This window comes from Manacus vitellinus, unplaced genomic scaffold (genome assembly GCF_001715985.3).
Source record: "Manacus vitellinus isolate BGI_N305 unplaced genomic scaffold, ASM171598v3 scaffold_0_pilon, whole genome shotgun sequence".
Taxonomy (NCBI): Eukaryota; Metazoa; Chordata; class Aves; order Passeriformes; family Pipridae; genus Manacus; species Manacus vitellinus.
In genome coordinates, this window is record NW_021938789.1 from 51,848,929 (window position 1) to 51,865,782 (window position 16,854).

The following is a 16,854-nucleotide window of genomic DNA, read 5'->3' on the forward strand; positions in this document are numbered from 1 at the left end:
TGTGTGTGAGATATAATAATTGTCCGTGTTCTCAGATAAGTATACACACACACACATATTCAAGGTTTGCAACATTCATAGAGGAAAAAAAGCCTCAGAGATAAGGTCATTGCTGCTGCAGATGGGCCCTGTGAGGGTGATGTTTGCTTCTGTTTCAGACCGTACCTGTCTTGGTGTGCTAGGATCCAGCATCTTTCCAGTTTCCTTCGCTTACCTCCCTCCTGCTTTGTTTGTGTAGAGCTAACGGCTGCTATCAGCTAAATATACAGCACTTCATAAAGAGAAGTCACCTGGGTGTGTGTAAGAGAACTTTTTAAGTTGAAGGCGTTTATGTGAACTGTAAACCCCACCCTGTGAAGAACCATGCCCTGCGCTCAGAGGAGGAGACACGGTAGGGAGCAGCTGTCATTTGCATGCCCGGACATCCCTGTGCCCCTCCTAGTAGTTCCTGTGTGCCAATAACCAACACATGTTTTGAATCTAAGTCAGACCCTGGGGTGGAGGACTTGTGAACTGGTGGTCAACTACAATTGAAACGCTCCAAACTGGGTATGATTTCTTTCATTTTCATGTGCTTGGGTACTCTTGTTGGTAACCAAAGTACAGGTGATGCATGACCAAAAGAAAAGTAGGGAGTGTTGTGGTATCAGTGTGTCAAAAAGAAGTTTTAAAAAAAAACCCCAAAGATTGCCAAAAGCTGGTATAAATCACTTTAATTAAAATCTTCAAATATAAAAGTCACAAGCATTGGAATAAACAAAACTGTTAGGAAAGTTCTAAAAAGAAACTACCAGGCAAATAATAACTTTTATGTTTTAGTTGTAAATTACATAATAATAATAACAATAATAATAAATTATTCACTTTATGTAAGACTTTTCACTCCATCTTACACTCTCTTCACTTCTTTTATGGAACCTGGACAGTGTAAACAAACAGCCTTTCTCATTTCTGATCTGTTTTATCCCCTGATACATAACCCTTCACAGAATGCATCTGCTCTATGGATGCAAACAAACGCTCCTTTGACACACTAAACTTTAACATAACCCTTTTATTGTGCAGGTTTTCATCACAGATACAAAAGTACATCTGTTTTTAAAGTCCTCTCATTAAAAAAGGTTCCCTGCCCTGAGTTGAAACCCCATGTGGCTGGTAGCATCTTTTTAAAGCTTAAAAAGGGAAGTACAGTGGTGTGGTGTTGTTTTTCCCTGCTGTGCTCGCAATATCATAAGGCATTGACAGTGGTAGGGGTTACATATCTTCAAGGAAAGCAGATGCAAATCTCCAACGCGTCTGGGAGGCCACAGGTATTGTCCAAGACCTTTTGTTACCCTGCAGACCAGTGGCCGGTGGCACATGGAACTGCAACAGGGTGGGCATGGGGAAGGCATAGCTGGGGAGAAAAGCCACCACCAACACAGATTTCTGGGCAAAATGGCTATTTTCCCAGTGGGAAGGATGTCAGCCTGGCTGGGAGTTTTGTCCTCAGGATCTCTAAGGCCACTGACATCCCTCTGATGGTTGAGGGGTGAGTGGTTTGCTCAGTCTCTTTCCTACTCCATTTCCTCGAAGAGAAGACCTTAGTGAATTAGGGAGTGTAAAGCAGAGAGATCTTCACCTGCAAATCGGTTCAGGGAAGTCCTTTCCAGCTGAACTGCCTGTGGGGTGGTGAAGGTTGAGGACTTCTGAACTCTCACCATGGAGCCCCCTGACCACAGAGGGGTGCTGGTGGGCTCCTCTCCTTTCCTCGCAGGGATGAAGTGCGTTATGGCAGAGGTAGACCACCCCACAGGAACGGCCTGCATTTCATGTGTCAGAAACTTGCCTTTGTAAGGCACATGGCCACAGCTCCATCTTGTGACTGAACTCAACTAGCTTGGGAAAAATGTGTGTTACTGCCCCAAACCTGATAGAGGACCTGGTTTCTCTGCAAGGTCTTTCCCCCTGCAGGCACCCTGACCTTGGATTGCTATCCACGTCCACACTTTCCACCTCAAGATGCCCTCAGCAACTACAACGCCTTCTTGGGCTTCCCCACGTGGTACAGGCAGAGTCACAGCTGTACAGCTAAAATAAAAACCCTGCTCATCTTTTCTGAAGGCGAGCTTTTGAAGAAACTGCTTCTAGAGCTGTGCTTGCAGAAACGAGAGAGAGGGGAGACTGCAGTTCCCAGGCTGGCAGAGCCCCAAGCACAGTGTGAGAAGCTGATGTGGCTCCGTGCATGGCCTGGAGAAGGGCCCCCTGCTCAAGTGGAGCGACACAGGCTGGACCAAGAGCAAAAGCAGCCCCTGCCTGGTCTTGCTCTACCTGGATAATTCTCCTGGGAGCTGAATAAGCATCTTTCACGTACAAATTACCCAGTGGGCCCTCATGTCTTGCCCAGCCCACAGATCGTACCAGTGCTGCCACATTTGCATCCCTTACCAGAATTAAATCCCATGGTAGAAAAGTGAATTTCTAGGATTAAAATCCCCTACTAGCCAAGTGCTTTACATTTATCCTGCATGTGGGTATTAATCATTTAAATGCAAGCAACAGCTTTGGCGTTTTTGATAACATAAAAGCCGTAAGAGAAGGCTGGGAGGCCGAGTACACTGCCGGGACCAAGGGGCTTTTCGATAAGCTCTGGCAGTGTTTTGTCATCCACCATCCGTAGCACATGGCCATTCAGCTCAATAGACCTGGAGAGGGACAGAGAGACTGTTTGGGCAGCTGTGCTCTGTTTGCCATCAAGCACAAATAGCTCCGGACCTGAGTGTAAACATTAACTCAGCCCAAAGCCAAACTAAACTTCCCTCGAGGGAAGAGCATCTGCAGCACTCCCTCTGCGAGGAGTCCTTTAGAGTGTAGCACAAGCACAATGAAAACTACATGTTTCTTAGTCTTCCAGTGAGGTAAGAGCAAAGCGGGCTTTGAAAAACACAGATTTTAACTGCCTTTTCTCCTGTAATTATTAAGGTATCTTCTATGCCCATGGAGAAGATCCTTCCCATGCAGAAGCCTTAGCGATAACAAAAAAACCCCAAAAATCCCCAGCATACAAAGCCTGAACATGTTGCTGTAAATCAGGACCCAGCATTTGGGAAAGCAATATTCCTGTGCTTGTGCAAAAGAAAAAGGACTTTGGCAGCTGGTCCAGAGCCCTGAAACCTGCCAGAAAAAAACTTCCCAATTAACATCAAGTAAGTGTCCTTGTACCTTAGCAAGCTTTCAGCAGACTGAGTTTAGGAGACCTGATTAAACAGAAGTCAGATTTTACTGAAAAAAAACCCAGATGACTGAATGGTAGCCTCTTTCTCCCCCTTGCAAATTGAACAAGGGGAGGTTTTAAAGACCATCTACCTCTACTCACAGCCCTTTCGACAGGGACAGGAGGAATTGCACACTTACCTGGAAAGTATATTCTCTTTGCCATGAGGCAGTAAGAGGTACTGATCCACGTGCTTGCTGGATAGGTAATCCGGTAGCTGCAAATGCTGGGTGATGTTGTAGAGGTTTAGGACAAACAGTGTCACGTCCCCTTCTCTGTACTTTGGGCTGCAAGGCAGGAGAAGATGATGGTGGGGATCAGGAGAGAAAGAGGTTTCACATGAATGATGTGCGACCTTGCACTGTCCCAAATCATGCTTGTTGGCCTGGGGGTGGCCATGGGCTCAGTTTTTTGGGTATTTGGCCCTCTCTAGAGGCTTACTTGAGGGTGTTCGTGCAGTGGAGGTAGACACGGAGCTTCCTCTCATTGGCTCCTGCCAGGCCGACCTGCAGCACCTTGGTACCCACCAACCTCTTGTAGAGCAGTGAGAGCCAGTAGTCCTGGGAGGCACAGAAACACATGTAAGCCCTTGTGTACATGCCAGGTACTCCACATGGTGCCTGACATAACATTCATTTTGCTCTGATTTCAGGGGAGTTTCCCCCATAGCTTTCTGCTTTACCAAGTTTTTCACCGTATCTATTTAAATTCTCACAAACAGCATAACTAAAGAGGAAACCTGCCTCCAACCTGCAGAACAGCTGTGTTTACAAGGTACCCCAAAGTCATTTTCTCCTTCATATGCAACTATCAGAGCTCTTCCTACCAGGGAGAGACTGTTTAAATTTGGGAAACACCCTACTACAGGGCTCTCTGTAGCACCTCAGGGCTGAACACAGGGAATAAGCTGACCTTCCTGCGGGAAAGCTTGTGCCTAATGTACAGACACGATGTTAGGAAGAAGCCCCCAACAACTTTAACCCCTTTCATTAATGATGTGCTTTTGAATAGGTCTCAGAATTGATTTCTGAACCTCAGTGATGCGTGCATCCTCTGACACCCCAGAATGATGCCTCAGAGCGGGATGACGCCCAGTGCAGACTCATTTTTAACAGATCTTTCCAGGCTTTCAGAGAGCTTCTCCCAGCAAATCTGTCTGTCTTTGAGGCTTTCCTAGAAGGAAAACTGTCGTGTTTCTCTCCTGACTCACTATGAGCCTGGGAAATTACTTTTCCTATCAGCCTTCACGCTCAGCCCCTCTGCAAGGAGGTGCAGCCTTCAGACACTGCTGTGCTTCTTTATTTCTGTGCTAACTACAACTGATGGACCTGGGTCCAGATTTCCCTGCCTCAGAGGCATAATTAGCTTGATTAGCATCTGTACTGCCTGTAGGTGAGGAATAAGGCACATAGTTTCGGTCCAAATTAAATCTATTTTAAATGAAGGAATAAAAAGCCCAAAGCAACAAGCCTGATAATGCAGCCTCTAGCATAAGGACCAGCTGAACAAGAGTGATGGAAAATCCCCATATGCTGGGTTTTCTTTCAGGTGGTCTCTATGGCCATCTGTGAAAATCACAATTTGGAAACAGAAAAATGAGAGGAAAGCTAAAAAGAAAGATGCTATCCTCTCACCTCAAGCTAAGTGCTAGTAGTGCAAAGAAACATGCTGTACATGCAAGAACAATGTATAGTTCAAATAATGAAGTTTCATCACAACAGAATGTTATTTCCTAATGAATCAAACTATACTAAATGTATATTTCAATTTAATTATCCTATACTAAATGTAATTTCAATTTAATTATCCTTCAGCCACTACTGAAGGCTGAATATGCTCATGAGCTACAAAATGCTTGAGTCTTGACTTCATGCTGGCCTGGTTTTCACCTGGGATATAATTTATTTTAATAACTTGTATCACTTCTGTTTAAAAATTACTCATCACTCAGCTGAGGAGTACTCTAACAAAACCAGTCCATCTAGAAAAGCCTTGTGAGCTCCAGAAGTATCTGCACACAAACCCGAGCATCATGTCCCACAAATCAGTCTCTGCTGTGCTGAAGAGTGGCTGCATTCCTGCAATTGCAGTAAATATCTTGTATATATAATATTTATGTAATATGTTAACGCATAATGAACCGAGATAACTTTAGGTACAAGGATAACTGCAACTATTCAACAAAAAAAGTTGTTAAAATAGCTGACTTGTGCCTCCCCAGCCAGTGCTGCCTGTGCAGAAGTACCTGCTGCATTCGGGTGATGTTAGGAGGGTTCCTTACATACCGGCAAAGGCTCGAAGTTGGCATCCACCAGGTGGTAGGTCCCTGCCCCGAAGAAAACCTGTCTCATCACCACATCAATCCCCTTCCTGGCTGAAAGCCCGAGTTTGTCCAACCACCTGCCAAAAAATGAGGCAAATGTCATGCAGATGAAATTGCTGACCTCAGTTGCACTCTATTGCCCGTCTCCAACCAGCTTGGGAAGCAGAAAAGCAAGAATTAGCACATGATGCTGACTTCCTTAAAATCACACAAGTAATTTCAATTCAAATCTTCCATGATTACATTAAAAAATAATTCCAGACCACCTCTGGAAGTCTGAGTTGGTGGGAACAGTTGCTCCACTCCCTTGTCTGCAGACAGTGGAAAACAGGAGCGGCAGTGGATGCTCCTGAATTGGCCAAAGGTTTAAAGGCTGAGGGAAATCATCACACCAATGACAAGGTTGCCTGTTGTTAACCAGCTTTGATTCGTGACCTACCAGACCCTGATGAAAACGTCATCATATTCCAATGCAATTTTATCTCCCTGAATGTGCAAACTGATTAAAGTTCTAATAAAAGCATGAATTCTTTAATTTCAACCAAATACTATAGTTGGTGTCCTTGGAGAAAATTGTTTTGTGACTAAATTGGCTTTTGATTGGTTATTTCATGGTGGTCAAAGGATGGCATAAGAAAAGGACACCTGTGTGTCTTTCTTTCCTCACAAAAGGACAGAGTTGGCGTTGCAGATTTGAGGGCAGAAATACAGCCTTCTCATGCTTCTCATCCCCCATTTCCTGTGGGAATCTGCTATTGCCTGGGTGTACATTGAACCTCAGGCACAGGGGAAGCACAGAGGGAGTGATGGGAGGGTTACAATCCTCAACCCACCCACTGCCTGCACTCCCCAGGAAGCCTGAGGAAGCCACGTTCCTCCATGGTGCAGGTACACAGGCCCTTCAGCAGGTAAAATGTGTAATTCCCCCACACCTGGGACATGGCACTCACATAAAGCCAGCAACATAAGTGTTGGACAGTCTGGGAGCTCCCCCTCCATAGGCAGAGCTTGTCTCTCCCAGCCAGACCTTCTTGTTGGGCACGGTCCCATCGACAACCTGGCCAGTGTAGCATTAGAGAAGAAGAGAAAGGGACAACAGTTAAGTTTTTGGGCTGCTGAAATAAGTGACATATTGTACTTTAGCCAAAAGCCTTTGTACGGTGTTTGCATTTAAGGGATATCACCAGATGAGATGGGATATCACAGAAATTTTTATCAAAAAGACTAGAAGTAGATTTACATCCCACTGCCTCCAAAACCCATGTAAAATAAGGCAAACATCGCTAAAATCCAGGTCCTGTAAATCTTCTTGTGCAGAGTAGTGCTGTATTCTAAGTTATAATGTTCTCAGGATCAAAAAATACAAAAAAAATGGGGTGGGGGGATGGAACGACCAAAAATTACATCCCTGAGTAACAACTACCTCAATAAATGGGAATGTTGTAGGTGTGTGATGCATCTGGCACCATGCTTGCTGCCTGGCAAACTGTTGGAGCTCATTCATTATTAGTATAGTTAATTTTAATTTTTTTTTTTAAGTTTACAATGTCAGCAGCAACCAAGCTTTGAGGACCCCTGTTCATTGCTAGGAAGAAATTGTGCTTTATACTGGAAAGTTTGCTGACCCCCAGGAAGAATGAGCACAGTGTGGCTGGAGAGCAGCCAGGCAGAAAGGGACCTGGGAGTTTGGATTGCCAGGAAGCTGAACATGAGCCAGCAGTGTGCCCAGGTGGCCAAGAAGGCCAATGACATCCTGGCCTGGATCAGGAACAGTGTGGCCAGCAGGACCAGGGAAGTGATTCTTCCCCTGTACTCAGCACTGGTGAGGCCACACCTGGAGTGCTGTGTCCAGTTCTGGGCCCCTCAGTTCAGGAAGGATATTGAGGGGCTGGAGCAGGTCCAGGGAAGAGCAACAAGGCTGGTGAAGAGACTCGAGCACAAGTCCTATGAGGAGAGGCTGAGGGAGCTGGGGCTGTTCAGCCTGGAGAAGGGGAGGCTCAGGGGAGACCTCATCACTCTCTGCAACTCCCTGAAAGGAGGTTGTAGCCAGGTGGGGGTTGGTCTCTTCTCCTAGGTAGCTCTCAGTAAGACAAGAGGGCATGGTCTTAAGCTCTGCCAGGGAAGGTTTGGGTTAGATGTTAGGAAGAAATTCTTTACAGAGAGAGTAATCAGGCACTGGAATGGGCTGCCCAGGGAAGTGGTGGATTCTCCATCCCTGGAGGTTTTTAAGATGAGACTGGATGTGACACTTAGTGCCATGGTCTAGTAACCCCAGCGGTAGTGGATCAAGGGTTGGACTTGATGATCTTGGAGGTCCTTTCCAACCTGGCTGATTCTATGATTCTATGAAACTGAACATGGGAATGATTGAACAGGACAAGCTACCTCCAGGACTTCATGTATAGCTGTGGCAAAGGTATCCAGCACTTCAGGGCTCAAGAAATCCCTCCTTGTCGCACTCCGTCCATTCACATAGTAACTGAAAATAGGAAAGAAAAAACATAGCCAAAATTAAGGAAAAATACCACCAGTGGTACAAAATACCACCAAAAGTATTCAGCTGCTTGATACATTTATCCACAGCACTATTTTTTTGTCCAGGTCTTTTTATTATTTTGCTTTCCAAATGTGTAGATATTTCATTTGTATTTAAGGGACTGTCAGGTATAACTACCTCGATGGAGGCAGGATATCACAGAAATCTCCAACAGCAAAAGTAGTAGGTTTGTTTGCCTCTACTCATTTAGAATTAGGAAAACATCCCTGGGTAAAAGCCAGCTTCTGCAAACCTTCTCTTGCTGAGGAGTCCGACACTCCTAGATGAGTACTTGCATTACTGTATCAAGTTATATATTAAAAATATCAGATCCCAGCTTCTGTCCCTCTGTTGGAATATTTTGGCCATTTGGAGGGGAACAGGATGTAGGCATCCCTATGGGATGAAGTTTGGCCTTCACTAGGAGCAGTAGAGCTTTTAAGTCTGGTTTGTCCAAATAAAGAACGGGAAATTGGGATCCTTGTGGGTTTTGTATTTTTTGTGCTGTCACTCAGTTCTACCAGAAGTAGCTGAAGCCTTCTAGCCACAAGGGGAAGCTAAAACCTGATAATCCTAAATTAGTAAAGAAAATAACACATGTCCACTTAAAGCAAAGGTGGCCACAGGAAGGGCAAGAACAGCCCAGGACAGGGAGAGGACAAGTTTCATGCCTTTCTAGCAGTTCAAAATGCATAGACAAGTCATATATATATACACATATGTATGTAATAGAAGTATGTGCATCTTTTCCCACTCTCATCTGACTGCTGCACGTCACTGTGCTGCATTTGACTCCAGGAAAAATACCTGCCTTCACACAGAAAAGTCTTTCAAGCACAAGGGCTTCATGGCAGGTGCCCTGCTGCCAACTTGCCACCTGAGCCTTTTAAACCTGCATATCTAAGCCAGGCATAAGAGCAAAGGGCTGGGACTGTGCTGGTGCTGCTTGCACTACAGGTGGGATCTGAGGGCCAGTTACCCACACAGAGCCCAGACTCACTTGGAGAGCAAACCTAAGGGAACAGGAAAAGCTACTATCCCTTCTCCATGGGTAGGAGTCAGCCAGACCTGCAGGGCTTTTCATTTATATCAAGTAGAAATAAATAGAGAGAAAAAAAGGCAGCACAACATATCAGCTCACGAGGCTTCTGTTGCACTTTTTAGAAGGAGTTGGGTGCATTTGTCAACAGGATCATCAGTGACTCCCTGAATTTGCTTTCAGCAAGTGAAGCTTTCACTTAAGCAGGTTCAGCCTTTCTAAAGCCAAGAGAAGAATCAATGTCAGGGGTACTGACTCTGTTTTAAAAGTCTAGCCACCCTTAGGTTGTTTAAAACTTTACATTAAAAACCTTCTGCTCTCACAGAGGTTCAGCAGAGGCATCTCCGCTGAGTAAGCTTGAGCCATCTTATTTTCCTTTTGTACAACACCCCCTTCTTCCCATGGGAAAGTGCATTTTATTTGCAAGGAGTGGCAGCTTGGAGCTTTGAAACAACTAGGACTGCAGCTCAGATCTCACTAGCTTTTGGTACGTGTTGAAATGCATATGCAAAAAGGCTCAACCTCTGCAGAAACTCTCCTCGTGCAGGAGAGAGCCATATGACTGACGTAACCCCTCACGCTCCTGTGAGAAGAAAAGCTGCTACGTCATCTTTTTTCCCACATCCCACTTCTGTTTTTCTCCATGCACATATTTAGCAAGCAAAATGACTGTCTTGCACACATGGCATTCCCTGCAGCTGTGCCTATGCTACCCCCCCCCCCCACTGCTTTTGGGTCTCTGCACCAAGTAGCCTCTTTGGAGGTTTCTGCACTTCTCTCCTCAATTCCTCTCTTATTCTGAACAGAAAAGTTTGTGGAGAGGCCCCCGAGGAACTGCTGAAAAGGGTATTTCACCCCCCTCCTTCCTGCTGAGATGTTCAAACCGACGTTTTGTGAAGAAAACAGGCAGTAATCAGAGTGACAATGGCATTCAAGTGGTACTTACTGGTGCCACGTGACAGAGTCGATCACCTTCCCTCCCGATTTCAGGAAGCTGCAACCAGAGGGAATGTGGTGGAGAGCAGGGGGTTAGGAGGTACTGGTGATCGGTCACGGCCCCCCCACAAGCGAGCCACCATGCACAGCCCTCCCCTCTGCCCCCGGCTGGCAGCAGTGACCGTGAATGCTTTGGGACCACAGGCTTCGGGCAGCCTGGCTGCCTCAGCAGGTTGCTGGGAGGATGAATTAATGTTTAACACACAGGGGTTTCTAGGGCAAAAAGCCCTTGTTAGCACAGCAGTACAGCCAGTGCTCAGTGGAAAAGCATGCAGACCACTGACATATTGCCAGCAGCTGAGTTTCAACCGGCTGAATGTTTAAGCCTTGAGCTCATGCATGCAGGTAAGGCTTTAGCTGTTCTCAGTCAAGGGGAAAAAAATCCATGTTTCTAATTTAAAGAAAATATGCAATGAAATTGTTCTCAAGTAGACCAGGTGTGTCCATTCGTACATTTGTACTATTGATTTGGAACAGAAAATCCTTAAAACCCTGCTCAGATGCGTCCTCATGCCCCCTGCATCTGGATGCAGATAAAGTACCACTATCCACACCTGCCCCACACTGGAGGGTGCTGCTGGTGCCCCACAGCCCTACCTTCTCAGCAGTCTCTGTGTGTGCTTCCTGGGCTGCCCAACATCGGGACCGTAGAGCTTTGCATGCTGGTAGAGGGTGTAGTTATTCAGAAGTTGGCGTAAGTGAATAAAATCTTGCCCCAGCTGGGAGCCGTCGATGTGGATGCCAGATTTCTTCCTGAAGCTGTTGGGCTCTGGGAAAGACACGTGCACATCAACACCCCACTCTAGTTCTGGGACACAAAATAGGGCAGCTTGTTCCACATGGGGAGCACCAGTCCCCTAAGGCTTCACCTGATCTGGTAGGGTACGAGTGAGATATTTGAAGGTAGTAAGCATGAAATCAAAAGCCTGGGGGATGCAGTGTGCTGCTCTCCAGCACTCTATCCTAGCCAGTCTCGATAGGTGACATCCTGCACCTTGAGGAATGTCGTTCACCTCATCTAAAAGCCTTGGTAGGAGAAGCAAAATCACCTCAATTTGCTCATTCATTGGATCTTCTCATAAAATCCCTCCCTGCAAATTAAGACCTTAATGTTTCTTAATAAAACATCACCTTGCCTTTATGTGCCATCATCCAAATGATTCAAAACTACCAGCCCATACCCTGTGGTGGTACTTTCCCAGGTGACAGCTGGCCTGGCCAACAAGCAGGCTTTGCACTTACCATTCCCAAGCTCCCAGGAGATGTTGTAGCTCTGTGAGGCACAGTAGTCCAGCAGCGTCTGGGCATTCGAGCTGTCCCACTGCAAACCACCTTTCCGCAGCAAGGCATTGAGTCCAAAGATCAGGTTAAACCCTGAGCAGTTTGCAAAGCTGTAGAGAATATCCAGGGTATTTTCTGCACAGAGGAGAAAGGGAGTATGTTTATCCCAAGGTTACACTGTGCTAGTTGAGCTCCAGCCAAGCAACAATTGTACTGCCCACATTTATTTAGTCTGATGCTGCAGATGTGCAAACAGTAGAAAAAGAGTTCTTTGAATATTTTGCTAAGGAGGTAAAATGTTTATTTTTCAGTGGTTTCACCTCCTGACAGCCTACAACCCTTTTACTGTGGGGCAGAGATTTGCACCTCCTTGTTTATAAACCCTACAGAGAAATCCATCAAAGTCTTACTTGTAATGGTGGTGTTTTTGTGCTTTTTCCAGTTCTGCTCAGCAAGAATCAGCTTCTCCTGGCTGGGCCACTGGACCAGCAGCAGCTTCTCAACAGCAGAGAACACAGGTGTTGAGCCACAAGCCTCTGTAGGGTAGAAGGTTGATAGAAATTAAGTCCTCACCTTTATAGCCAGGGTCCAACGCGTGAAGGGTTGCATCCCTCAGGAGGAACCACAATTCCTTGGTTCCAGCCTGAGAGCTGGTCGTGCACTTCTGTGAAATGCATTGCTACTTGCATAGCATTAACGACATAGGAAAAGAGGGCTGGCTTGATGCATAAACAGATACTATGTAAAAAAATGCATATTTTTCAGTTTGAGGTGATGGAGATAGTGGGGTGAGGGAAGACTGAGCTGTAAGCTGGTATTGTGGCAGTCAATCCCCAGTAAATTGTTTTTTTGCAGCACTATCCGGAAAACCTCGTTCCAGTGACCTGACAAAGCATAGATTGCCATGCCCAAGGAGCAGATAAGCTGTCCTGACATGCAGTGGTGTGGCAGGGATCATAGCCCACCTTGTTGTGGGCACAAACGGGGCAATGCTTCCTGCACTGCCTGTCCTGTGCAGAGGAAAGTGCTGCATCCCCCGCATGGCTCCAGCAGCAACGCTGGCAGGAGTCATGAGACACTTGTTCTTCAGAGCTCATGTTTTTTCTTGGCACACAAACCAGAAACAAGCCACAACCTGAAGAAGTTCCTCTTCCTAAAGAGAGGAAGGCACGAGCCAGGGTCACAGGAGGCAGCTACTTAGGGAAGTGATACGAAGGGAAAAGTACCACTCGACCTCAAAATCGAGCATCCCTGGTTGTACAGTAAGGTATGATTGCGCTGTTGTGCTATGTACCACAGGAACAGATGGGAAATTTTTCGTTGGAAACACCTCTAGAAGGGTTTATGTGCTTTTGCTAAGTTTAAAGAGAAAATACCAATCTCAAGCAGTTGGCAGTGGTCCAGCGGATCCGTGCTTGCCCTGTCAGACACAGGAGGGCAAGGCTGCACTCCCCGCCTAGCTCTCTGGCTTTGGCCAGCACAGAGAAATCATGCACTGTGTTCTCCTCAGATTATTTCTTCCATCTCTTACTTGATTTTCATAATGAAGCCACAGCTTTTGAGCTGGCCTTGAACACCTCCCAGGCAGTGTGGGAGATCCCAAGACTGCTGCAAGGAGCACAGAGCAGCAAAGGGAGAGTCTCAGCAGAGATGCCATGGCAGATTTCAGTCCCCCACATTCTTTCTCACTTTCCAATGGCTGGCACAGCTCTTCCCACAAACTGTGCTGAAGGTCCATGGATCTCCTGTCCATGGAGGAGAGGAATGATGACCCTGTGGAGGACACCCAGCACTGCTGCCGTGCCCTTGCAGCATCCCCAGCCTGCATCAAAGTCGTCTCCTAAACCCAGGACGGTTTTGAGTCTAACACATTGATGCTCATTTTACCTTGCTGTGCCTGAAGTTCCCAGAGGATTTTTTCTTCTGAAGTTGAGTCTTTGTTGGGATCAAAGATAAGAAAATCTGTCTCAGTGCCGCCGAACCTCAGGAAGCCTGGGGACAGGGCTGTCGCCAGTGCACGCAGTTTGGGATTGCTGAGGAAGGAACATTGAGAAACAGAAAACCACTGTAGCTTTGGTGTAGAGGCTAAATATGGGAAGTACTTGGAGGAATATGCTGCAGTGACTTGGGGCTATCCAGTTCACTCAGGGCACTCCTGACACCTGCCTGGATCTGTGTCCCAGCCCTCTGCACTGTACAACAGGGACACTGCTGGCCAGGTGAGCCAGGAGAGCATTGATGAGGCAACAAGGTGAAGACATGCCTGAGGGAACATGGGCACAGGCAGGGAGCCAAATCCTTGAAGAAAAGTAAGGTGATATTTCAAAACAGGTATTTTTTTTATCCTAAACATGCCTCTCACCTAGACCTTTTGGTTTTGTTTATGCAACACTCACATAACAGTCCCCTGAGAAGGTGGGCATAAAACTGACTTTCCATCATCAGTCCCCCTTTCAATCAAAAACAGCCAAAGCAATCTTTTTTGTACCTAAGAGAGATTAAGAGTCCATGCTGGGGCAGGTGTTAGCTTTAGCAAAGCAGGTGCACAAAAGAACACAACTCTGCCTCTGTTACTTGGATACACCCCGTGCAGGATGCGCAGCACTGACACCCAGCCCTCACTGGGGGATGAAGGACACCAGGCACATCAGCCTTATCTGCCCAGTGGTGACAAACAGCAGATTAGAGGCCACTGAGTACTTCCCACTCCTCTTGGTGGCAGGGCTGGCCCCAGAGTGAACCCCAAGGCGTTTGGTTGGGGCTGGAGGTTGGGGACCTGAGCCCTCTCCAGTAAAGCTGGTGACGCCTCTCTCCCCACCTCGGTGAGGAGGAAAAGATGAAAGTGGTGAGAGGAGAGAAATCTGGACTGGAGAAATACAGTGGGGATGAAAAATGCGATCAGAGAGATGAAAAGGGAAGAATTAAAACAGTTTCCAAAAAAAAAAAAAAAAGAGAGAATAAAAAAGGAAAAAAAAAAAAGATAAAAAAATAGAGCAAAAGCAGGGAAGAAAAGGCAGAAGAGAGGTCAGAGGCAAAAGAACGGGCAGGGAACACCATTACCCAGCAGTCCAGAGTTGTTTAATGTTACCCAGGGAGAAAAAAGACTTCATGTGTTGGATCTCTCGGTTCAGCTTTGGTGGTGACAGACCCTCCTCAGCATTTATTTGACTTCATGTTGACATAAGTCTGCCAAGTTACCTGAGGGCTCAGATGATTTTTATCCTGTGGAACAGCAGGAATAGCAGCCCCCAGCCCCTCCACACATAACGCCTTTGTTCTGTATAATTCACAGAATCGTTAAGCTTGGAAAAGAACTCTAAGATCATAAAATCCAAACACTAACCCAGCACTGCCATGTTCAACACTAAACCACATAAACTATGTCCCAAAGTGCCACATCCATAGGTTTTTTGAACACTTTCAAGAATGGTGATCCTACCACTTCCCTGTTCCGATGCCTATTTTACTTAATATCCAATCTAAATCTCCCCTGATGCAACTTGATGTCGTTTCCTCTCCACCAGTCACTTGTTACCTGGGAGAAGAGACCGAACCACACCTCGTTACAGCCTCCTTTCCGGTAGTTGTAAAAGAGCGATAAGGTCTCGCCTGAGCCTCCGTTTGTCAAACAACCCCAGTTCCCTCAGTTTCCTTCTCCTTTTTTTCTGCTCGCAAAGGAGCTCCTCTCCCAGGTTCATCCCCGAGCTGCCCCTTCCCTGCATCCACCCAGCCCAGCTACTCATTCCCCGACCACAATCGAGCCGGCGCGGCTCGCACCCGCGGAAGGTACCGCCTTGCTGCCCTGGGAGGATGGAATTGGTGAATCCCGAAGCAGAAGTGATCCAGCAGCCTCCCCCGACCCCAGTTCCAGGGATGGGGGGTTCCCCGTTCCCCCCATCTCGCTCCGCAGCGCATTTTCCTGTTCTCCGTCGGGATGACAGGGCTCCCCCCACATCCCCGTGGCTGCGGACTTCTCTGCCTGCCGAGGACCTCTCCCCTTGCCCAGGGGGACCCCTCTGTCGTGCCCCTCCTCTCCCCAGGACCTTTTTTCCTTTGCCCAAAGAAGCGAGACGTGGCTCACCTGAGCAAGGCGACAAAGCGCGGATCCCGGGCCAGGCTGGCATCCAGAGTAAGGGAGAGGAAATCCGGGTCACCTCCGGGGCGCGGGGGCTGCCCGGAGCCCAGTCGCAGCACCAACCTGCCCCTGCCCCCCGCCAGCGCCGGCAAGCACAAACAGCAGCAAAGCAGCAGCAGCAGCGGCAAGCATCCTCCGCTCCCGGCCCGCCGCCGCCGGCACCACCCCCGCGGAGGGCGGGCCAGGGGGTGCAGCCCTGCGCTCCCCGCCGGGAAGGACGGGGCCGGCGTGAGCAGGACCCTCCTCACCCTCTGGAAGCGGCTTAGGGCTGCAATCGCATCTATTCGAGCATCAAATCAGGTCCAGGACACCTGAAGCTGCCTCAACCCTTGAAGCCTCAACCTTCCCAGCTGCCTCAACCATTGCAAAATGAACCTGGGTTTCAAGCTGGTTCCTTGCCTGCTCACGCCTTTGCAGCCTTGCAGCCGATCGGCCGCTTCTTACGGCATCGCGCCCTGCCCGAGCGGCCCTGGGCAGCTGCCTGCACAAACAGCGGGCTGGAAAATCGCTGCAGGATGAACGCTGCTGCTCGAGGGCTAAAATGTCGGGCTGGCAGCCCAGCCACGGGCCTCCGATGCGGGAAACAGAGTCACAGCCAGGTCAGATTGAAACCCGCCTCCCCCTGCTACAACGCTGTTGGAACAGGGATTTTTCTTAATTATAGAAACATGAAACTTGGAATTACTGTTACAATAAAGATTCGAGCATGCTCTGGGTCTGCCCCCAAGGTGTTCCTTGCAAAATTCCTTCTTCAGCAACAGCTGGCCTTGCAGGGACTCATGTCGGGAAGCAGCCAGGTGCAGCCCTGGAGCAGGTATTGCTTAGTATCAGGGAATGATCTGGATTGGAAGGAACCTTAAGAATCATATAGTTCCAACGCCCCTGCCATGGTCAGGGACACCTCCCACTAGGCCAGGTTGCTCAAATCCCCATCCAACCTGGCCTTGAACACTACCAGGGATGGGGCATCCACAACTTCTCTGGGTAACCTGTGCCAGTGTCTCACCACCCTCATAGTAAAGAATTACTTCCTAACATCTGATCTAAACCTACCCTTCTTCAATTTAAGGCCATTCTGCTCTTGTCCTATCACACTATGTCCTCATAAAAAGTCCCTCTCCAGCTCCCTTAGGTCTCAGTACCCTGTTAGGTACTGAAAAGTGCTGTAAGCTCTCTCTGGAGCCTTCACATCTCCAGACTGAACAACACCAACTCCCTCATCCTGTCTTCATAGGAGAGGTGTTCCAGCCCTCTGATCATCTTCATGGCCTCCTTTGGACTTATTCCAACA

General features: G+C 47.6%; 1 protein-coding gene across 1 annotated transcript; it reads right to left on the reverse strand.

The window, feature by feature from the left end:
• Positions 1–1,286: 1,286 nt before the first annotated feature.
• On the reverse strand, positions 1,287–16,012 carry HPSE (heparanase). Its single transcript, XM_029959568.1, has 13 exons — positions 16,008–16,012; positions 15,510–15,824; positions 13,316–13,461; positions 11,839–11,964; positions 11,390–11,563; positions 10,745–10,916; positions 10,098–10,145; positions 7,962–8,055; positions 6,527–6,633; positions 5,539–5,653; positions 3,695–3,813; positions 3,394–3,540; positions 1,287–2,684 (listed from the first exon to the last, which is right to left on the reverse strand). The coding sequence occupies exons 1-13, from the start codon at positions 16,010–16,012 to the stop codon at positions 2,525–2,527; spliced, it is 1,728 nt and encodes a 575-aa protein (XP_029815428.1). The 3' UTR covers positions 1,287–2,524.
• Positions 16,013–16,854: the final 842 nt, after the last annotated feature.